A 25,660-nucleotide genomic window follows, 5' to 3' on the forward strand; every position below is an offset into this window, starting at 1 on the left:
AATTTAGGGGAAGACTGAAGAATAATTCACCCCCTGTAACCGTGTAAGCTGAGCAAGAATTTCTGGAAGAAGCACCAGTGGAAGAGGATAAGTATGAGGGTTCATCAAGTAAAGCGAATGAGGGAGCAAACAAAAATGCCAAAGTAAACTTTGTTCCCACCCCGTCAGTATAAGAAGTCAGACCCCCACCTCTTTTTCCGCAAAGACTGAAGAAGAATAACGAGGATATTCAATTCAAAACGTTTATTGACATTCTAAGTCAACTTCAAATCAATGTTCCTTTTCTGGAAGCTATGGAGCAAATGTCGACATATGTTAAATTCCTCAAGGAGATTATTACCAAGAAAAGAAGGTTGAGCAGTACGAGATAATTGCCACGGCAAAAGAATATTACTTTCCTTAAGCAAGCTGCCACCAAAAATACTTGATCCAGGCAGTTTTATCATTCCATGTTCAATAGGAGACAAATATGTTGGGAATGCCCTATGTGACCTTGGCTCAAGCGTGAACTTGATGCCTAAGTCAATTTTCGTGAAGCTTGGGATAGGAAATGCGAGACCTACATCTGTCATCTTGTAATTAGCCGATCATTCACATGTTCATCCCGAAGGGCAAATCGAAGATGTCATTGTGCAGGTTAACATTCGTATTTCCAGTCAACTTTCTGATTCTGGACTGTGAGGTCGATGCCACAACACCCATAATTATGGGGAGACCCTTCCTAGCTACAGATCGCATTCTTATCGACTGCGAGAAGGGTGAGCTGACCTTAAGAGTGGCCGACCAATGTGTCACCGTGAATGTCTTCCGTTTTCTCAAATACATGGATGATTCTGAAGAATGCCAGAGCATTTTCAAAGTGGATACAGTAATCACAAAAGAAGCAGATCAATTTTACCATGACATTTGCAATCAACTGGAAACTAATGAGAGGTTATTTGAAGACTTAAAGGCTGAAGAGCCTAATGATTTTTCATTCGAGGAACAACAGGCTAGCTTCATCGTAGCTAGCCCAGGTACACGTTTTGAACCTCTTAATTTCGATGAGTTTGTTCATCCTAAGCCCTCATTACAACATGCACCTACCCTAGAGCTAAAGAATTTGCCACAACATCTTAAATATGCTTATCTGGGTAGTAATGAAACTTTGCTTGTGATTATTTCCGCTGCCCTTACTCCTAACAAGAATGTAGTTTGTTAAGTGTTTTGTCACAACATAAGAGAGCGTTAAGATGAACGATGGCAGATCTGAAGGGAATAAGTCCAAATATTTGTATGCACAAAATCCTGCTGGAAGAATGTCATGGCAAATCCATAGAACCGCAGCGAAGATTAAACCCAATCATGAAGCAAGTTGTGATGAAAGAAATTATCAAGTAGCTTGATGCTGAAGTGATTTACCCCATTTCTGATAGTTCTTGGGTGAGTCCCGTTCAATGTGTGCCAAAAAGGGAGGCACAACCGTGGTGACAAGTGAAGATAATGAGTTGCTAGCAACACATACTGTCACCGGGTGGCGAATCTGCATGGACTATCGCAAACTCAACAAGGCCACCAAGAAGGATCACTTCCCTTTGTCATCCATCAATCAAATGCTAGATCGACTTGTTAGCAAGGCATATTACTGTTTCTTGGATGGACACTCGGGGTATAATCAAATTTTCATCGCACCAGAGGACCAAGAAAAGACAACGTTCACGTGTCCCTATGGAACTTATGCTTTTCGAAGAATATTTTTTGGACTCTGTAATGCCCCGATAACTTTTCAACGCTGCATGCAAGCCATATTTTCTGACATGGTTAAGGATTTTCTAGAAATTTTTATGGATGATTTCTCTGTTTCTAAAGATAACTTTAAAAAATGCCTCGGCAATTTGGCAAAGGTACTCAAGCGATGTGAGGAAGCCGGTCTCGTGCTGAATTAGGAAAAGTGTCATTTCATGATGACCGAAGGCATTGTTCTAGGCCATAAAATTTCTGCAAAGGGCATTGAAGTGGACAGAGCTAAGATCGAGAAGCTACCCCACCAACTTCTGTCAAGGGTATTTTGAGTTTCCTTGGACATGCTGGGTTTTATAGACGATTCATCAAGGACTTATCTCTGCACCTGTCACGGTCGTGCGACGTGTGCGCATTCAATGAGCTGAAACAAAGACTTATCTCTGCACCTATCGCGGTTCCCCCTAACTGGATGCCACCGTTCGAGTTAATGTGTGATGCAAGTGATTTTACCATGGGAGCTGTGCTTGGGCAACGTAGAGGGTCCATCCAACCTTCAACCGTACCAACATTAGACGTTGAACATTCCAGCCCACACAACTGCGAAAGCGCGCACGTCACACGACCGCCGCACCACCACAAGCGTAGAGTCAAGGTACATTGCATTGCATTTCATAACATGTAGTTTAGTTTTACCTTAGTTTTTAGTAAGCATTGAAAACAATGCTTCTCTCAAGTTTGGGGGAGGTAGGGTTCTCAAATCATTGCATGATAGTATTAGTAGAATAAATATGCCATGACATTAGTAAGTGTTAGAATTAGTTTTCTGAAATAAATTAAGGATGCTCAATGATGATGAATTATTGATGGCTAGGATTGAATATACATGACTGTTGAGGATGATAAAACCACCTCTAGGATTTACTTCTTTGAAACCTTTGAATACACGAATGTATGTTTTCCATGCTTAAGAAGCTTAGATTTTTTTTTATAAAAGAATTCTTGAATGTTATGGCATAAAACTTTGAATGATGAAAGCCCACATGTTTTTAACAAAAAAAAAAGAATGAAGTTGTGAATAAATGCTTCGGCATATCTGTAGAGGGACACTCCGCTATGCCATGACATTGCCTGGAAACTACAAATAAATAAATGACAGCTATAGTATATGAGTAAATGAAAGTAGTCACGGGATGACTCTACCTGACTAGCTCGGGGGTGGAAGGTATGCTCCCTTTCACCTAGAGTGTGGGATAGTAGGTGTGATGGGCTGACTCCCCTCGTAGTAGAATTAAATAAAAAAAGAAAAAAAAGAAAAGAAAAAAAATACGGGAGTAAAATTTGTAAATGTCGTGGCAAAACAAGAAAGCTTGCTTAGAAAATTTTTAGGTTTGTTAAGTATGGACTGGATACAAACACGCACACACTCACACAAAGGATTTTTCCCTAGGGGGCAATACTTGATTTCTCGAACTAGTCTAGCATGTTGAAGCCAAATGTTCTGAGGGCTTAAATTCTATCCCATATAACTATTATGCTTCGGAACTTGTCATGGTATTTTTATTTTACTTAATACTATTCATTGCTTAAGGACAAGCAATAACTTAAGTTTGGGGGTGTGATAATTCCGTAAAAAAGTCATATTTGGGACATTTTCACTTAATTTATTGACTATCTAAGAGCTCATATAGATGCATTTAGGAGCATATAGTTGCATGTGGTGGAATTCTATTTGCCGAGGCATTTTATTTTGTAATCAGTGCTGCTTTATAGGGAAGGTGTTTTGTTTGATAATGTACAGGATTTGGGAGCAAGGATAAGCAAAAGAAAATTGCCATGACATGATGAGACTACTCAGCAAAATGCGATTGCCGTGACAACTCGAACAATATTTCTGGGCAGAAAAAGTCAAATAATATATTTTAGTAAGAGCCAGTTGTCATTGACTATACGTGTTTTTACAATCAACCATATAGGAGGGGCCTATTACCACCTATGTACTATCTTTCACATAAAAGGAATGAGCTTTAGGGTACTAGGATAATTTTAAAACAAAACCCTAAGTCATTCTCTCCCTATAAATAGAAGATGAATCCACAATGAAAAAACACACTTTGAGACTTTGAACTTTTACCCACGCCGCCAAGAGCTAAAAATTCAGAGAAAAAGTAAACCACCAATCCTATTTGCCACGGCATTCCTCCATTGGCAAGCTAGAGGGAGTGGCGTTCTAGGCGTCCGAGAGGAGCTAATTCACTGGGACAGTACGTGGTGGCCGAGGGAAGCTCTAGTAGTACGTCGAAGGCTTTTCCTCCTTCCCTTTGCTCTTTGCTTTCATATTTTACCATTTGGGTTGTAAGGAACGGATTAACTTTCTTTGTGCTTGCTTATTTCGAACCCCCACCATGAACTAATCCTATTTGGTGGGAGTTTATTTTGGATATTTAAGTTTTGCTTTAATGAATGGTTATTTTTTATGTTATTATATGTTTTGTTTATGGATCTTAGTGCCTTAAGGTTGTAGGAGCTATGAGAGTAGTCATTCCTTAGGAGATTACTTAGTGTTCGAGAGAATGTCTAGGTAGCACATCCTTAGTGTTCGAGATAAACTAGGGAGAAACCACATAAGCAAGGGGTTCTAGATAGTAACTAGGCCTAATCCACCTTAGAGATAAGGCTAGGATTTCATTCGACTAAAAGAAGTTGTGTATGAGCGATAGGTTAGATGTTAATGTTGTCGCAAAAAGGTATTGCCGAGACATATCATGTTATCTGGACCAATAGGATCCCTGTAGTAGCTAACGCCAATCGGTTTTTGCCAAGGCATCTTCAATCTGTCGAGTCCCTTAACTAGAGATAGCATAGGGCACCCTTAGTAAACTCTGTCGGGCAGATAATGCATAGAAGTAAGACCATTATGAGAAGTAGACTTAATTTTCCTAAGTGACTTCTATAATTCATTCCCATAATAGTTTGCCATGTGAGGAGTCTAAAGTTCTTATAATCAAATCCAGTAGTTACAATTTATTTTACCGTTACATTTTCATTTGATTGCACTACACACAATCCAATTTGCCATAACATCTCAATTTGCTACCATATTACCATCAGACAATTTCCACAACATCCATTCATTTTGTCAGAACATTTTCATTTGCAAATAACATCACTAACTTTACTTAGGTGATATAGTAAAGCGCTTTGATTGAACTTATCAATTTCCTCTAATCCCCGTGGAGACGATACTCACTCATCACTGTATTACTTGTTTGATTGAACTTATCAATTTCCTCTAATTCATTCAATATATGTTTGTCCAAACAATCAATTTTAATTGAAGTTGATAATTAAATAGAAATAGAATAATCAAATTAATTCAAATATAATAATATACATTGATGCTGGATCTAACCCTCTGCATCTTTATTTATTTATTTTCAGGAAAAAAGTCATTCTGGTAATCAAATACACAAATCATGAGTTAATAACTTTTTTAAAGAAAAAAGTATAATGCATTCCTTGATTAGTGCTTATTAACCATGTTTTAAATTAATTCAATTTTAAAGTTAATCAAATTACTTAATAAATAAATAATTAAAATTTTAAAAAAATAAAAAATGTTGAAACTAGAAATACAATGAAATCTAGGGATCTTCTCCTGAAAATTTTAAATTACCATATATCTTAAATATATTTATATTTTTATTAATAATTTATTTTCATTTTCTCTTAAAATTTTAAATATTCGTTATCATAATATAAAATCTTATATATGTTCTTTGATTTCATCCCATATTGGGAAACTAAAATCATTGACAAATTTAGTTAGATAATGTCGTGGAAAAAAATTGTCATATAAGTGTTAGAAAAATCATTTTTTTTCATATAGAGTGAATATTATAATACTCATCGAACGATGCCCAAATAACATGATGATTTTGAGAAGACATACGGATCATTCGATTTCTTTGACAAGACTATAACTTTATTTGCTTTTAGGCATGCATGCAACTTGAAGAAAGATACCATATCAGTCAAACATCTTTAAAAAATTATCATATTGTCTTCCGACATACACTCTAACATTCACATTATTTGAAATAATTTTTTACCCAACGTCACTAATTGAGAATAATTTTTTAACACCTTGCATGATAATATTTTTTTCAAAACAATATTTGAGCAATTTTACCCAACATCATTAGTGAAATAGAAAAGGTAAAAGAAAGCAGATGGGATGGGCCCTGTCAGTACGTGAGGTGAAATCGAAGTCCTGATAAATAAATAAGCGAAAGTTGTACGGCCTTATCAGAAGAAAGGAAAGGACATTATGATCCTCCGGTTCTATCAGTGTATGTATCCCTCCATCCACCCCCACTTATCTTATCGTCTTATATTTATATTATAGGGTAAACTACCTGTTTAGTATTTAAACTATTATTTTTATTCTATTTTAGTATCTAAATTTTATTTCTTTTCAAAATTATATCTAATATTTAGTTTAAACTTCATTTTGGTATCCGAAGTTCAAAAATTACTATTGAATGACCAATAAATTGTTTGAAGATCACTGAAACCTAATACTCAATGGAATTTTAAATCTTGTTGATGAATATCCAAAGCAAATACCCAATAGATGAAAAGTAAAAAAAAAACTGGTTTGGGGTTTTTACTTATTGGGATTCTTATTTATCACAACTTCAAAATTTACACCTTAATATTTTTCTTGACCTTTTTATCATTATGATTTCATTTTATCTAAATCGATATCATTATAATAAAAAAGATGGATTTAATTATGATATATAATTTGATTTATAATGTATTTATTTAAAAACAATATAAATGATAAGTTTATTATTATTATTTAATTTTAAAGGAAGCTAAGTGTTATAGGTTAGATTTATTGAATTTGATGCATTTTCGATGAAACAGACAACAAATTCACATTCATCACGCCAAAAAGGAATGCAATAGAAATTTTTGGGGTCTAAGAATCATCGGTGACGGGGATTGGTAGTGGTCGATGATGATGGTGAGCAAAGACCAACGATAAAAGACTTTGATTGGATTCATTGGTTAAATTGATATTTATCTGAAGTTTAAGAGTCAAATTAGTATTTTATCTAAATTTTAAGGATCAAATAAAAAATCAATCCATTTTACTAACGAGTCAAACAAACATCATTCAACATCCTAGTGATCAAAATGTTATAAATCAATAATATCAGTGATCAAAACATTATAAATCGATAACATTAGTTATCAAAATGTTATTTTTTAACATTGGTGACTAAAAATAAACACTTATGAAATAAAAATTACTATTTCAATAGTTTACCCAGAAAATAACACAAAGTGGGGTCATCTCTTCTTCACCAAGGCCCATACCCACCACCATCCAAACCCTCTACTTTTTATTTATCTCTCTTTTACTTTTAATTTTTAATTATTGATATAGCCCGTATATCTCTAAACATAATTATTTGAACATATATACACTCTTAGATGTAGTTATTCAAACTTATAATTTTAAAAGAAAATAATATTTTCTTTAACTATTAAAATTATTTTGAGTTCTAAATGAAAAATGGTTTGAGTGTCTATATTTTTTAAATTTATAATTGTATAGTCAAATTTTTATAACATTGAATAAGTATTTCATAATTCTTATCCGATGTGGTATATATATATATATATATTTGAGTAAATATTAGATAATATATGTTTAAAGATTTTAACCCTTTAATAATAGAACCTCATATCTCTATATACGTTACGTTTGAATTCATAATTTTAAAGATTAATAATAAATCTCTTTATCATTAAGGTCGTTTAACTTATATTAATTATAATAAAAATTAAATATAATAAAATTTCATATTAATTATGAGTTTTGATTTATAAATGACAACAATTCACAAGAAGATATTTTGGCTGTCAGTATGATCCGATTATCGATATTATTTCTTTTTTTCCTTTATAAATAATAACTCAGAATTAACCCTTCAATTTAAATTTAGGTAAACTATCAATTTTGATTTGTTTTAATACTTAAAGTTTCATTTTTTTTTAAAATCATACATAATGTTTAGTTTTTGTTTCATTTTAATATCCCACCGTTAAGAACTTAACGGACGAACTCGCTGGCCGCCGTGTCTACATTTGTCGGCAGTCGCATCCTTAGGTCGATAAAGCCCAAACTTTCTTAGCATTTCATCGACCTCCGTTAAAAACTTAACGGACGGGCTCGTTGGCCTCCGTTTCACTGGGAAACACTTTAAACTCCCTAAATCGACAATGAACTCTTCGATTTCTTCATCCTCTGATCTTCATAGTCCACCGTCTGATGGGCCTGAAATTGGACTACGTTGGTCGACTCGTCATTCTCTCGTGGTCCATCATTCGGATTGGTCGTTCGTCCGTTAGAGCTACGCCACGTTAGCTCGTCCATTAAGTTTTTAACGGTGTGATACTAAAATGGAACAAAAGCTTAACATTATGTATGGTTTTGAAAATAATGAAAGTGTAGGTATTAAAAAAGATCAAAACTAATAGATTAAATACTAAACACGTAGTTTACCCTTTAAATTTTTACATCTCGCTTTGACTTAACAAATTATGGAAGGAGAAGATTACCCTTCAATGACACAGATTTTAATTTTTTGCTAAGATATATTAATTTGTATTTCTATAATATTTAATTTCTATATTTTTCATCAATACTTTTGCATTGTACAATTAACTAATGCAGCCAGTTTTATTAAAAGAATATTTCATAAATTACAAACAATGTATCAAAACCTACTTAAAATTATAAAAATGTAATGGTAAACTACACATTTAATACCTAAACTATTATTTTTGTTCCGTTTTGTTACCTAATTTTTTTTTGAAATCATGCCTAACGTTTAGTTTAGGTTTTAATTTGGTACTCCGACTTTAAAAAATTAAAATAATTATTGATGTGATACTTTTTTAATGATGACGTGATATTAACTTATGATGACATATTAACATCACTGTTAAGTTTTTAATAACGAGATATCAAACTGAAACTGAAACTAAACGTTAGATAATATTTTGAAAAAAAATTAAAGTTTAGATACTAAAATAGAATAAAATTAATAGTTTAGGTTTACCTGAATGTAATATATATCAGTCATAGAATCTAATGCAAATTAACCCAAGAATGGAGTAAGTGTGAGAAGGATGCACGTGGTTCCCTGTATAGTATATAAAGGCCCTTCCCTTTGCTCCATCTCCATCGCTTTTCTTTTCCACGGTTTACTTTCTCTTTTTCATGGCAAGCAATCACATCTCTTTTCTCCCCATGAAAAAGCGACCACTTTTCGCACCCAATCTTTGATATGAACTTGCCCCATTTTTCTTCTCTTTGTTGCTTCTTTATGTGAATAGATACAAGAGTGAGACATACAGAGCCGACAGACCAAGTTCTGCTGTATGTCAGTAGATTGTATTGAGACTTACTGCGGTGGATTTGGCGAGCTTGCAAACCCTTTACAATGGCCTCAGCTAAGAAAACGACGATGCTTCATTCTTCTTCTTCTTCATCATCCTCTTCCCCTTCTTCATGTTGCGTTTCCGCCGCCCCTCCTGCCTCCGCCTCTAATATGCTGCACAATTGGACCCTCACTTCTGCCGATCGCCGCGACGATCAACGAGCCACCAAAGCTGCCATGGCTTCCTTGATTCGCCCCGTTGATCCTCTTCCTGAAACTTCCGCTACTGCATCCACCAAAGGCATATCTCTCTCTTTCTCTCTCTAGCGGTTGTGAGAAATGTGTTGGATTTTCAAATGATCTTCGTTTTAGATCCTGGACGTTTTACATGTTATTACGATTATCTTTCTCTATTTTTCATGTTTTTCAGATTTTTGATTTACTGCATCGTTCCCCGGGATTAATCATCCACGAATATAATTTTGTGTTTAATTTATCCCAACCTGTTTGAGAGTTATTCTGGTATTTGTATACTTGGCACTCTGATATTGACAAGAATTTTCTCTCTACTGGATTCAAAATGTTGGCTTCGTTGATTTTGCAGGGATTCAAATCTTGACAAGGCCTCAAACCAGCCATCCTTTGGACCCTTTATCTGCTGCTGAGATCTCTGTAGCGATTGCTACTGTCAGGGCTGCTGGAGCCACTCCTGAGGTTGCTAATTCTGTATAATGCCTTTTTATTTGTCCTCCATTATATCTTTTCCAAATCATTGTGCTGAAGACTTTTTGACTGTTTGTTGTATGGAATGTCGAGCTAAGTATTTTTTTTTCTTTTTGGTTTTCAGGTAAGAGATAGCATGCGCTTTGTGGAAGTTGTTCTTTTGGAGCCAGAAAAGCATGTTGTTGCTTTGGCAGATGCTTATTTCTTCCCACCTTTCCAACCGTCATTACTTCCCAGGACCAAAAATGGTCCAGTGATCCCTACCAAGCTCCCTTTCAGGCGAGGTAGATTGGTCGTCTATAACAAAAATTACAATGAGACAAGTGTTTGGGTTGTCGAGTTATCAGAAGTACATGCGGTAACTCGAGGAGGGCATCACAGGGGAAAAGTAATATCATCTCAAGTTGTTCCGGATGTTCAGCCTCCTATGGTAAATCTAACTCCTTGCATGGACATCTATGCTTAATAATTTTCCAATTGCTAGGTTTTAGAATTTTAGAGCAATTGCAGTTAAGTGTTGTGCTATTCTCTTTTATCCCTTGAATTATCCAACTTACCTGTGTATGGATGTTTGACCCCCCCCCCCCCCCAATTCAAGTACAAAGGTTAGGTTAAGTGGAACTTACCAAAAGCGTTACCATTTCATTTTTTATTTCAGTTTTGACTTCCTTTCAGGATGCTATGGAATATGCTGAATGTGAAGCTGTTGTAAAAGACTTTCCTCAATTCCGAGAAGCAATGAAGAAGAGGGGTATTGAGGACATGGACCTTGTGATGGTCGATCCTTGGTTAGTTATATCTGCAATTCGTTTGCATATAAAATGTTTGCCAACTTTTTTCTATTTGCGTCATGCTCTTGTACTGGTACATTTGGGTTTAAATCCATTTTCAACAGGTGTGTTGGTTATCATAGTGATGCTGATTCTCCTAGCAGAAGACTTGCTAAACCACTTATATTCTGTAGAACTGAAAGTGACTGTCCCATGGAAAATGGATATGCTCGTCCACTTGAGGGAATTTATGTACTTGTTGATATGCAAAAGATGAAGGTGATTGAGTTTGAAGACCGTAAATTTGTTCCTTTACCTCCAGCTGATCCTTTGAGGAATTATACTTCTGGAGAAACAAGAGGTGGTGTTGATCGAAGTGATGTGAAACCTTTACAGATTGTTCAGCCTGAAGGTCCCAGCTTTCGTGTTCATGGGTGGTTTGTTGAGTGGCAGAAGGTAGGTCTGCATTTGTTCAATTGGTTATATTTCTTGCTAAATGCAGAAACTCATGAATGTTCTCCTTTTTTGTCTATTGCTGATAGTGGAATTTCCGTATTGGTTTCACCCCAAAGGAGGGATTGGTTATATACTCTGTTGCATATGTAGATGGTAGTCGAGGTCGAAGGCCTGTTGCTCATAGACTGAGTTTTGTGGAGATGGTTGTGCCATATGGGGATCCAAATGATCCACATTACCGAAAGAATGCTTTCGATGCTGGTGAAGATGGCCTTGGAAAAAATGCTCATTCTCTCAAGAAGGTTTGAGATCACTTCTGCCTGCTCTTGGTATTATAATTTTTTTTATAAGAACTTTGTATTATAAATTTTGGAGTTTATATAATGCTCGTTTTTAATGAAGTTAAATTTGTTAAAAAAAAATTCTGTTACAGGGATGTGATTGTCTCGGCTATATCAAATACTTTGATGCTCACTTTACAGATTTCTCTGGAGGTGTTGAAACAATTGAAAATTGTGTCTGTTTGCATGAAGAGGATCACGGGATTTTATGGAAGCATCAAGATTGGAGAACAGGTTTGGCAGAAGTCCGAAGGTCTAGGCGGCTAACAGTGTCTTTCATATGCACTGTTGCTAACTATGAGTATGGATTTTACTGGCACTTTTATCAGGCAAGTCTACTGACATCACATATGCTAAACTGTCGTGCTAGATATATTCATATTTAAATATGAATATGTAAATATAACAAACAGACACACTGTTGAACACATTTAGAGAAGTCTCAAGGCGCATTTAGGGAATTTGCATAATGAATCTTAGCTCTGTTACAAACTTCTATGATGTTATGACTTTGTATGATCTTTAACGATTTTCTTGACCTTTTGTTATTGCACACTACAGGATGGAAAGATTGAAGCTGAAGTTAAGCTTACAGGAATTCTTAGCTTAGGAGCATTACAGCCTGGAGAATCTCGAAAATATGGCACAATGATTGCCCCAGGTTTATATGCACCAGTTCATCAACACTTCTTTGTTGCTCGTATGGACATGGCTATTGATTGCAAACCTGGGGAAGCCTTCAATCAGGTATATGACTTAAAATTTTTGGATTATTATTTGCTTGCATCTTAAAACCTTTCTCGACCATATGGCATAATATCTACTATATTTCTAGGTTGTTGAGGTTAATGCTAAAGTTGAGGAACCCGGGGAAAGTAACATTCATAATAACGCATTCTATGCGGAAGAAACCCTGCTTAAAACAGAACTCCAAGCCATGCGTGATTGTAATCCCTTAACAGCTCGCCATTGGATTGTAAGGATTACTTATCTTTGGTGTTGAATTGCTTGTTTGTGTTACTTGTTTAGGTTTAGTTGTTCTACTCCTTCTATCCCTTGGATTTTTCATATATCAGCAAAAAATTCTCCATCTTTGATTTGGTATGTAGGTGCTTTTACTTCATAGAAATACTTAATTTTTATGTTCTCCAGAAAATTGTAGCGACTAACTTTTGTTTCTCCGTTCTTGCAAGTGTCTAGTTCTCTTTGTCACATATTTTTTTCTAATAATCACATGATTTCTGTCCTCCTTCTACCAAAGTAGTTAGTAATACTATCCTACAGGTGGATGTAGCATTTTTGTTTTGGTATTGATACACACAAGAGCCGCTATGTTTTCTACCTGTCATTTCAGGCTTATCGACATTCTAATGTTTCTTTTTTCACACACAAACACACTATGTTGCTCGGACTCTTCATTTTTTCTAATAATACCCGTGTCCAAGACTCATATCCAATACATGGGTATAGGATATGACCCCCCAAGCATCCTCCAAATACAAAGATTAACTTTGAAAAGCCATACTAGTGTTTGGACACATACCCATACTCAACAATCACACCCAAGTCCTGGTAACACACACACACACATATACATTTCCAAGTTCCTTAACAAAATATAAGTACACATCTCCATCATGTACATCAATGTGCTTATATGCAAATATAAATTTAAAAAACTAAAAACATTTAATTTAGTATTTTCAAACATCAAATAAATGAATGATCGTGAGTGAGAAACATTAGAAATTGAATTAAAGAACCAAATAGGTGAAAAGGAAAATAAATTTTGATCTGACTGGTAACCAGCGATCTTCAAAATTTATCTGTACCCTTCTACCTTCTGTACCCTTACACTGATAACCATGGTCCTTACTTTATATGCTCATAACTTCAGAGTGGTGTACCCAGCAGTTTGTTTTTAGTGTTAATTGCACTTGGAACAATTTAATGATGGGCTATATGATCTGCTGGCAAAGTAGTATTTTACCCGAAATAAAGTAATAGTAAGATATGTTCTGTGGCACTGATTGACTTGTATTGGAGTAAGTACTATTAATTGTTAATCGTTTCTGAGTTGTGTTTTTCAGTATGTAGATAAATGTAAGATGTGAGGCATGGGACTTCCTTTAAGGGATACTAGTATTGTAATGGCACAATCTTATTAATGCCTACCCTATTATTTTATCTTATAAATAAGAGATTTATATATTTGTGCTCGTTTTTTTTATTGTAAATGCATAATTCCATATGCTTTAACATATGCCAGGTGAGGAATACAAGGACGGTGAACAGAAGCGGTCAATTGACTGGTTACAAACTTGTACCTGGCTCGAACTGTGTACCGTTAGCTGGTTTTGAGGCCAAGTTTTTAAGAAGAGCTGCTTTCTTAAAGCATAACCTCTGGGTTACTCAATATGCTCCTGATGAGATGTTTCCTGGAGGAGAGTTTCCTAATCAAAATCCACGTGCTGGTGAAGGATTGGCTACATGGGTCAAGCAGGATCGTCCTCTCGAGGAAACTGATATAGTTCTCTGGTTGGTTGAATTGATCTTTACTATCAAGGCATAGCCTTTTTTTAACACTAAGATTTCACAGCTGCATGCCAATAAAGCACTGGTTTCCTTTCAAGTCACCTTTATTTACTGTTTTCTGTTTTACTTGGACTGATCATTATGACTTACGTAGGTATGTATTTGGAATTACGCATGTCCCTCGATTGGAAGACTGGCCTGTTATGCCGGTGGAGCACATTGGTTTCATGCTGATGGTAACCATCCCTACTTGAATTGGCTTTGTTGTTTGTTGTTAGTGGGAATTTTTTAGTAACAGATATCTGGATTAATGAGTTAACTTTGTGGTGTGCAGCCGCATGGATTCTTTAACTGCTCGCCGGCGGTGGATGTCCCTCCTAATGCCTGTGAATTGGAAACTAAAGACAGGGATGCCAAAGAAAATGGGGTACCCAAGTCTGTACAGGATGGTTTGATGGCAAAACTTTGAGCATTTGATATGGATATGCATGCAATAAAAAAAACCATGGTACACTCCATGAGGCATCACTGGTGTAGAATTTCGTATAATTTCGTCACCTAAAACCAGGTCAGGTTTTGTAAAAGAATACTTTTAAACAAAATAATATTCAGATTGAAATGTTATTTTATTGACTACAACGGATTTTAAGCGAATACGAATACTACTTCTCAAATATTTATTATCTAAATTTATTGTATTTTTGTGAATTTGAATTCGAATGTTTATTATTTGAATTTAATTTATTTTTATTAATATGCATTTAAATTTGAATATTCAAAATTTTAAATATTTTATTTTCAATTTTGTTTGCTATCTAAAATGTTATATTTATGTTACAGATAATAAACTTAATTTGAATAATAAATTAATTCTAATTTCAAAACAAATTTTAAACTCGGATCTAAACTCAATAAAAGTGTAGGTATAAATTAAGTAGTCTAGATTTGTTAAGGTCAGTATGAAATGAATATTAGGTTAATGTTTAGGAAGTTAAAAAAGGAGTGGGTTATAAATTTTGGGATCCAATGGTCGATGGAGACAGCGACCGATAGCAACTAATGATGATTGTCGACGACAAAACAATTTGGTCGAATTAAAATGTCAAATTCATATTTTGTTGAATTAAAATGTCAAATTTATACTCTATCTAAAATTCAGATCAAATTAAAAGTTAATTCCTTTTGACTAAACGTCATCAAACAAAGAGATGTTAGTCGTTTATAGACCTAATTATAACAATCTATGTAAGTGACCAAAATTACATAAATCGATAGAATAAATAATCAATTCATATATATATATATATATATATTAATTTAATGAATAAAATATACAAATATAGAAAAATAATTAATTTTTAAATTTATTTTATCTTAAAAAATTCTTATTATTAGGGGTGCTTATCGAGGGTGTTTTTTTCGAAAAATCACCGGTGACCGGTATATTTACCGATCTAACACCGGTCAGACTATATTTCCCGATCTAACACCTTTTACAGTAAAGCGCGCCCCCTGCACTGCGCTATATGCTGACATGGAATACACGTGGGTATAACGCGACCTTGTATAATTATAGAAACTTTTCTCTTCTATAAATACCATTCTCCCCAGTTAAGTTCCTCACATCTCCTCACATCTCTCCTCTCAACTTATAAATTAATACAACAATTCCGTCAACGAGTCAATAATTCTGACAATTTTCTCATATTTGATTTAGAAGTTTGTGCGATTTTTCGTTATAAGGTAATTTTGTTATAATTTTTTTATTGTACTTATTGTTTATTATGATTATTTGAAAAAATATTATACTAATTATTTGAAAAAATATTATATTAATTATTTTCAATTAATTTTTGTGTTTGTAAAATTGTAAAGCTGGAGCATACGTCGAAATAGTTTTGCGGTGCAGGTAATAATATAAAATTATATTATTTAAATTATTTACATTGATGTGTAAAAATTTTATTGTGTTATATTTTCGTTCATATATTATTTATTTAATCAGGTTTGTTTTAGTTTTTTTTTGTAGATACAATATTGTCGCACTTTTAAACTCAAAAAATGGTGCGACTTTCAGTTATTGTTTATTATGATGGTGAAATTCGAGAAGATGAAACCGAAGTTGTTTTCGTATCAAATGAGCGTGTTAAAATATCATTCAAGAGAAACATAACTCTTGAGGAGCTGATAACGAAGATTTCAAGGAAGATTCATGTTGGAAGTAGTAGAAGAATGTCGTCGTTGCAGTACAGATTTCCAACATCATTATTGCCATTAACTTATACAACGTTCAAACTTTCGAACAATGATGATGTTGAAATGATGGTTGAAGCTCAAAGTAATTATTCAGACGCCGATATTGAGATGTATGCATATTTTGTTCAAGTGCGTGCTGTTCGGGGTCAATCATTAAGCTCCCACTATGGGCTTGCTGAACAAGTTGATCAAGTTGACAGCCCGATTATAGTAATGTGTAATGATTTTTATGCCATAATGGGGAGACATTCATCCGCAACTCCTTACGATATGTACCGAGGTGGGTCCACGAACAATTCATATGGCAACACCGCGTCCAGTTCAAGGGAAGGCATTCATCTGCAAATTTCTTTGACCATATGGAGATGCCATCGACGCAACCATCTGTGCAGTTCCATTTGACACGATGGCTTCAAGCTCCAGGGGTAGGCATTCGACTGCGAGCTTTTTCGATCTCAATGTCGATATGCCTTCTAGTTCAAGGGGAAGGCGTGCAAGTAGTAGGTTCTTCGACCTAAATGTGGAGCGCATGGAGGAACCATGATCTCCACCAGAAGAACCGCTTCGTGAGCCTGGTATGGATGGTGCTGAGACTGGACTATTCATTCACCCAGAATCATCGCAATTCAACTCCGATGATGATGAAGTTCCAAGAAATGTGGCACAAACTGACCTTCCTGTACACATGTATGAAGCTGATTATGGTGCAATGTATGGGCCAAAATTTGCGGATATGCCTCATCTCGGTGACTATGGATATTACTCATCAATAAATAATGGTGAGTTATCTTTAGGCATGGAGTTTTCAAGCAAAGAAGAAGCGGTGATGGCTAGAGTCAAAAAATATGTATGCTACTGTGCCTGACGCGAAAACAGATGCAATTGGATGGTTCGCGTATCAAAAATGAAGAGGAAAAACAACATATGTGAACTAATAGTAAATAACGGTCCTCACAAATGTTGTGCTGGAGGGGTCAACCAAGATCATCCCAACTTGGACTCTGAAATGATATGCCAAGCCATCATGCCTATGGTAAAAACAAGCTCTCATATAGCTGTTGCAGTGTTGATTTCAACTATACAATCACAATATGGGTACACTGTCTCCTATAAAAAAGCTTGGTTGGCAAAACAAAATGCCATTGTCAAACTTCATGGAGAATGAGATACATCTTACAACGAACTTCCAGGTTAGGCTGGTGCGGACGTTGAATCCTGGGACAATTGTGGACTTTGAAACCTACTAAGCATACCATAATGATCGAGTTCTTCGCGATCGATGCCAATTCTATCGGGTTTTTTGTAGTTACCCACAGTGCGTTAATGCTGTCAAATATTGCAAGCCTATGGTCCAGATCGACAGGACTTTCTTGTATGGAAAATACAAGCAAGTTTTATTATTGGCAGTTGTCCAAGATGACAATCGCAACATTCTTCCAGTTGCTTTTTCTCTTGTCGATGGAGAAGATACAGATTCTTGGGCTTTTTTTTCCTCCAAAATTTACGTGCACATGTTATCACGAGGGAAAACATCTGTGTCATTTCAGATCGCGGAGCTGGGATCAAAGCAGTAATGGAATCTTTGGGTCCAATGTGGCAACCACCCTTTGTCAAACATAGATATTGTCTCTGACATATTGCTGCGAACTACCATGGAAGATACAAGAAGAATGATAAGCGTCAATTACTTGTGCGCATGGGTAAGTGAAACTGATGTAGTTTGTTTTCTTTCAATCCTTTTGATCAGGTTAGTAAGTTACACATTTTTTTATCAGGTTACGAACTACTTCCTCGAATGTTTGAATCAATGCTTCAAGATTTGCGGGCGAAGAACGAGGAAGGATACGATTACATCAGCCTCATCGATAAAGAAATATGGACGAACGTATATGATGGTGGATATCGATATGGACACATGACGACCAACTTGGCAGAGGCAATCAATTCAACTTTAAAGGGTGCACGTCATTTACTAGTAGCGGCTTTGGTAAAGACTATATATTTTCATTTGGGGGCACTTTTTGCGAAGCTCGGGGGACAAGCTCAAACCTGGAAGCAAGACAGTCATGTCTATCACCCTAGATTAGTTGCAGATCTACAGAAAAAAATTTCTGCATCAAATGGAATGTTGTAACAAGATTCTCTAGAAGGCATGAAATGTTTCATGTCACAGAGTTGCCGCGACCTCTTCAAGGGATTGAAGTTATGTCGTTAAGAGTAAATCTAAGGGACAGAACGTGCGACTGCAGGTTTTTTCAAGCTCTGAAGTATCTATGCTCTAATGTGATAGCATCTTGCTCGCATACACGTCAAGACTATAACCATTTTGTGGATCCTGTATACCTACTATCTGAAGCTTTTAAGGTATACGAATTTGAGTTTCCCCCTATAGGTAATGACAAAGACCCTGATGAGGTTCTAGTTTGGCTTCCGATTGTACCAAATCCGAGTTTATTGAGGGATCGTGGTCGTCCAAAATCCAATCGAATTCATTGCGATATGGATATTCTAGAAAGACCTAGACAAGACAGAAGATGTGGGCATTGTAGAAACCCAGAGCACACTAGAAAAATATGTCCACTTCTGTTGCCGTCAAGTAACAATTGATGAGGAAATGATGTATTTGTTTATCAAATAATAATTCTTGTACTTTAATTTGCATTTACTTCAAGTTAATGTCATTCGATAATCGTTGATGAAGATTAAAAAGATGATACAATAATACGAGATTGGACGTTTGCGTTATATGTGATTATAATAAAAGAGATAATAAATGACAAACTTAAGAAAGTTATCGAACACAGTCATTAAATTTTATCAAACTAATAACAACTTGGTATTTCAAAATAATTTTAAATACAACAAACTTACAATAAGTATTAAATGGTAAATGATAACCAAATTACAATAACTGATATTAAATGGTAATAATCAAAATTAACTAAAATACATTAAAAAAAAGTCAAACAAATTTAACAAAATAAAGTAAGTATTAAATGAGAAATAATAAAAAATTACAATTAAAAAGTCCAATAAACTAAATACAAATATAATAAAAAACAAAATCTATCGATGCATGCGACGCGAATGTGTTCCGCAGGGCGGTGGCTGTCGGTCTCGAGGAGGATTTCTTCGTATCACTGGTTGTGACTCCTTGCTATCATCACCATCATCGTCATCGTCGTCGTCGTCGTCCTGAGTAGGTACATTAGGTTGATGAAGAGCTGATGACGATGAAGCACCTCAATAGAATAAGGACCCTGGAGGTGTATGACTAACTATCCCACCAGCCTACGAAAACTGGGAAAACTCATAAAACCTAGACATCGCTGAGTGTGAAAACTGTACAGGAGGTGTTTGTGCTGCGACCATGGGTGATGAGGCTGAACCCGCCAAATATTCAACATATGAACCTCAAGTTAGATCTACAAACATAGACCCATAAAAGCCTCCAGGAGGGGTCATCTGTGACGGTGGCGGGGGTCATAAAACCGGGTGAAGGCGGCGGTGACATCTGGTAATGAAAAGGTGGTGGCGGCATCATATATGGTTGCGGTATGTAAGTCACTGGATACGGTGGCTGCTGTGAAGGTCCTGCTGGTGCAGCTAAGGATGAACCGGAAGCACCTGATCTCCGTCCACGAGTCGGGGGACGATGGTGCTGTGTCGGTGAACGTATCTGTCGACGTCGCGAAAAGGTCTGCCCTCGTGCATTATCGGGAAGTAGAAACGGTTTCCTGTTACTATTGAACCACTCATAATAACTGTCAGCAACCATCAAGAGGTCAAGTAAAATGGGCTCTCTACGGGGAAGGCGCCGATGTCGATCTTCCCACAACACGACCCACTCATGATGCCTCACCAGCCAATCTGAATCTGTCTTGCCATGTCTATCTGTGCTATGCAACTCGTCCATATTGCGAGGTGCTTCCGAAATTGGTTGAAAACAACCAAATTGCCGGAGCACGCGATCAGTGGAGTGCCACTCGATGGTCGCATAACAGATCAAGGGGACCATCGCATCCAAACATCTGATGGTCCCCTCAACTCAGGTGGGATCACCGCCCTCACATCATCAGTAGAATATGGAACCCATTCAAACTAAAATATATATATATATATATATTTTTTATCAAAATAATAATCTAATTATATAATTATAATCTAAAATCGATTTTTAAACATTAAAATTCATACCTGTGTGCCAGCCTTCTGATCGATTAACACCCTAATTTTTTCTAAATCATCAGGTAGCTCTTGATGATTTTTCCTATCAGTAGACCACCTATTCAAGGAAAAAAATTTATTATACGCTTTATAAAATTATTAATATACGAAATCAGTTTTATAATTACCTCAAGAGTAGTGGAAATACAAATGGGTTCTTCACAACGGGACATAAAAAGGGAAATCGATACCATACCCAAGACTATAGTAGTAGGAGACATCCGCTGATAGCATTATGCCTGTAGTCAGTAGCTCGACACATCTCCCTGTACAGCAAAGCCAAAACTGCCGATCCCCAACTGAATGATCCGACCAGATGAAAGTCGATAAGATGTCGCAACCACATGCAGTGAACTTGGTTGATCGATTTGTCTGGCATTAGCAACCCTCCTATCAGCTGCAGTATGCATGCCCATGCATACATTTTAACTTCATCCTCAGACGCATCCTCGTTCAACTCCCGAAAATTGGCATCTAACCAATTTAACGGTATCCGACCACCGTTAAAACTTTCCTGGACACGTTCTAGAATTTACCGACACAAAGTAGTCCAGGAACCCTACGCGATCCCTGATATAACATCCCATCACCGGAAGCCCCAGGTGCATAGCAACATCCTCAAGTGTAATCGTGCACTCTCCGCACGGAAGATGGAATGTGTGGGTCTCCGGCCTCCACCGCTCTACTAAGGTAGAGATAAGGTCTGGTTCTATCTTACAGTGACCCTGATATCTACCTATATAACCAAATCCAGCCTCTACTAAACACGGCAAGACACAGCTAGGTATCACTAACTTAATGTTCCTAATAAAAGGATCTAATACAAGGTCCTTCTCCTAAAAATAAATAATTACAAAAATTAATTCTTAATCTAATAATCATGCATTAAATAAATCAACAAATTATTACTAATAATTTAAATTAAATTAAAACGTTAAAATGTTATCGTATCAGCAAAGTGTCGAGATATATAATTTCCATCCAAGCGAAGTAGACTGCCTTCCATTATATATCTGCAAAAAAATTATATAAGTAAAATATTAAATAAATTAAAATACTTAAATAAATTAAATACAAAATATTAAAAATATAATAAAATATACCTTAAACAGAGAATATAAGAGTATTTGAGAGAAATTGAGAGAAATTGGTGTGATGAAAGTGATTGAGGATGTGGGTATTTATAGGGAGGATTGGGGTGTGAAGCGTCGGGGTATGGGGGTAATTAAACATATAGCGCGGGGTTAGGGGCGCGTCTTTCTGATGCGTGGAAGATACACAGGTAAGGCGCGGCCCCTGATCCGCGTATATCCCATGTCAGCATATAGCGCGGTGCATGGGGCACGACTTACTCCACGTGGCGCCAAATCAGCATGTAGCGCAGTTCAGGGGGCGCGCTTTACTGCTAAGGGTGTTAGATCGAGAAATATAGTATGACCGGTGTTAGATCTGTAAATATATCGATAACCAGTGATTTTTCGGGAAAAACGTCCTTATCGAGTGAGTCAACAGTGTTTGAGTCGTGTTCGTTAAAAACTTTATTGCTCAATTCAACTTGTTTCTCATTAAACTCGATAAAATTTTATTCGACTTGTGCTCGTTTGTGCTCGACTCGTTATTCGTTAAGTTCACTATAATTTTTACTTGATTTTTTAATTATATATAAAATTTAATAAATTAATAATTTAGTATCTTTCTTGTTTTCTTGTTGTTTATTAAAATTAATAAATTAATAGTAATTATTAATTTAACATTTTGCTTATTTGTTATTAGTAAATTAGTAATTATTAATTAAATTTTTTAATATAATAATTTTTTAAGATAATTATTAAAATAATTATAAAAAATTTGCGATCTGCTCGTAAACTTATCGAGTCGAGTTAGACCTTGCTTGACTCAACTCATTAAGATTTTGACTTGACCTCAAATTTTAGTTAAGTTAATCTAAATTAAATATTGATCAAATTTTAATAAAATCGAGTTCAAATAACCCACGAATTGCTAAAGTCATTAAACACCCCCTACTTATCACTCGAACTAACTAACTCTCGGTGTTTCGACTTAGGGATCCATTTTCTTCCCCAACTACCAAACTCCATTGCATAAGAAACATAGATCTTCACCCATTTTCTCTACTCATTTTGGGGCTTTTGGCCAAAAATCAAGAACGGAGTATGATTTTATGTTACGTGGGACGAACTTATCAAATTTTAAGTAGGGGAGAACTTATAAAATTTTAGGAGGGTAAAAATAAATTTTCAGTAGAAAATACAAAAAAAATCTAAAATATATAGAAATTTAAAATTTTTAGAGAGAATGACTGCCTCCATCTGCCTCCCTCTATATTCATCCCTGCCAACAATGTCTAACTTTGATGCTATCCCCTTTCATTTTCATGTTACTTTGCTCTCAAGCTCCGACGTGGGTCATCTTCTACCTTTTATTTGACTCACCACCTCTCTCATTTGCCACCACTGTTCACTAACTTCAATAACTATTCACCTATCGTTTCTTCAGTTGGAACTTAGCTTATCTCCACTTTCCTCTTCTTCTTCCCTCAAGTAACCCAAAAGTTCACACTCATCCCTATCGATCCAATCACTACAAAAACCACCGACCCTTTTTTCTTTAATGGGAAACCATTTGTCGTTCCGCTCACTTGCTTTCCCCTCTCATGTCTTCATCATCTCCACCGCTCTCGTTAGTCATCACCGATGTGACATTGATGTCTTCTATGATTTCAGTCACTGGAAATCTCAATCTCCCTAATTACACTCTCTTCAATGCATCGGCTTGTAATAGGCTATTTGACATAACTGACACTTTTTTTTTAAATTTTTCCTTTCTGACACCGTTTGACTAATATTTCCAGAAGTAGCACCCTTTTTGTTGAGTTGGCAAAGACGCATCCCCGGGGACGCGCTTTACCCGTGCCACGTGTGGAAGGCGCATCCCCGGGAACTCGCCTTTGCCAACTCAGCAGACACGTATTTTATTTAATAATAAATAGTTTATTTTTATTATTATTATAAATTAATAATATATTATGTAAAATGTTTCGATTATAATGTAAGAATTATCAAATGTATTTTGTTAATGTGTGTTATAGGAAAAATGTATGAAATTATAATATTACACATATGGTTATATTATTATTTTTTATTTTGATTATCGATCTATTAATTTTATCAGTTAATTATTTAAATGTTATCAATCTAGTCATCTCATATCAATATTTAACGAAAATATTGATGTATAAGTTAATAAATTAGTATAATTACATATTTAATCTTCAAGACTTACATATTTTATAAAATTAGTCTTATTGAAAATTTAATTTAATAAATTTAATCCTCCAATAAGAACATGAAATGTGTCATCGTATACATAAATTTTTTAATAACTTTTAATTTGTTTAATTTAATATTTTTCTCTACTTAGAAGGTGGAATTATTATTATATTTTAAAAAAAAATTATAACTAATAATATTAATTATTATATTAAATAAATATATTAAATATATTTATGTATTTAAAAGTTAAAAAAATTTATTTAGGTGTACATACATTGACAAATTATATAAATGCAATAACATTAAATTATTAGAAAAAAAACATTCATTTATATACAATATTAATTACATAAGAGTTAACGGTTATATGATGATAATAGAGCTGGACATTTTTTTCTATTGTGCCCGATGTTTCTACAATGCCCACATAAATATATATATAAAAAACATTCATTTCGTTTTCCATTATAACTGTAGACAAAACAATATAATTAGCAAAAAAAATTAATAATTATAAATAAATAATAATTATATAAATATTATTTTAATAAAAATATAATATTTACATAAATATATTAATATAAAAAAATAATAACTATTTAAAAAAATACTAACATAAAAATAAATTTCTTACCACTAATAACAAATTTAAAACTCAAATAGTTGGAGAATTTGAGTTATATAAGAGAGGAGAAGATGATTTTGGTGTGAAGAATGAGGGAGGGTTGAGGGGGTTTATATAGGGGAGGAGGAGGGGTAGTTAGGAAAAACGAATGGGGGCATTTATGACATTTAATGGAAGGCGCGTCCCCGGGGATGCGCTTTCCACACGTGTCTGCTGAGTTGGCAAAGGCGCGTCCCCGGGGATGCGCCTTCCACACGTGGCATCCAACTCAGCGAAAACACGAGTAAAGCGCGTCCCCGGGGACGCGCCTTTGCCAACTCAGCAGAAAGGGTGCTACTTCTGGAAATATTGGTCAAACGATGTCAGAAAGAGAAAATTTAAAAAAAAGGTGTCAGTTATGTCAAATAGCCCTTGTAATACCCGATTTTTTTCCGGTCTAATTTTTCTAAAGTCGAAACATTTTTATTAAAGTTAATTTTGAAGCCCAATACATAAGCCAACTTGCATCAATTTTCGGGACAAGATCCAGACATTTTTAAGGCATGATATCTTCTTAAAACTTAACCGTCTTTCAGTTAGCTTTCCAACGCATTTTGAAACTCTTCAATCAGACATTGAGAACTCAAGATATGCTTATTTTAGTAAAATAACACATGCATAAAAATTGAATACGAACCTAATACGGGAATTTTAATTTAGGGTAAAGTATAGTAATGGTCACTGAACTTTTCTAAAGCATTTATTTAGGTCCATCAACTTTTAAAACTTGTAATACAATCCTCCAACATTTAGTCCGTTTGTAATATGGTCCCCCATGTAACCGACCGTTTGACGTTGTTACACTACCGTTAGTACGTTTACAATATGGTCACTGAACTTTTCATATGCTTGCATTTAGGTCCCCCAACTTTTAAAACTTACAACACAACCTTTAAAGTATCGGAGGGATTTCGGATCTATATTGTTGCCTTGTAGTCCAATTTGTACCGTTTGAAATCTCCATGCTGTTAAATTTTATACTATACCAATGGAAAGAACCATTATTAACAAATCTCACTAAAGTCTAACATTGATGTCACAAAACTTTTAGCCGGCGAATTTATTAGAATAACGTAGTGGAAAATGATTGTTCATATGTAATCATGGGCCACTAAGATAAATGTTATAGTGTTAAATTAAAGTCGTGTGAATCATTTAATATCTTTAAAAGATCGATTGAAATATCTGATATCTTTAAACATTTCATCACTGC

At 35.1% G+C, this 25,660-nt stretch overlaps 1 protein-coding gene across 1 annotated transcript; it reads left to right on the forward strand.

The window, feature by feature from the left end:
• Nucleotides 1-9,126: 9,126 nt before the first annotated feature.
• Nucleotides 9,127-14,488, forward strand: LOC120162954 (copper methylamine oxidase-like). The gene is made up of 12 exons (XM_039172986.1): nt 9,127-9,483; nt 9,787-9,896; nt 10,030-10,335; nt 10,581-10,693; nt 10,801-11,131; nt 11,218-11,433; nt 11,565-11,801; nt 12,034-12,219; nt 12,308-12,448; nt 13,742-14,010; nt 14,162-14,243; nt 14,342-14,488. Exons 1-12 carry the CDS (start codon nt 9,246-9,248, stop codon nt 14,474-14,476), a joined length of 2,364 nt encoding a protein of 787 aa, XP_039028917.1. The 5' UTR covers nt 9,127-9,245; the 3' UTR covers nt 14,477-14,488.
• The last annotated feature ends 11,172 nt before the right edge of the window (nt 14,489-25,660 follow it).

Source organism: Hibiscus syriacus, unplaced genomic scaffold (assembly GCF_006381635.1).
Source record: "Hibiscus syriacus cultivar Baekdansim isolate YM2019G1 unplaced genomic scaffold, ASM638163v2 tig00111427_pilon, whole genome shotgun sequence".
NCBI lineage: Eukaryota > Viridiplantae > Streptophyta > Magnoliopsida > Malvales > Malvaceae > Hibiscus > Hibiscus syriacus.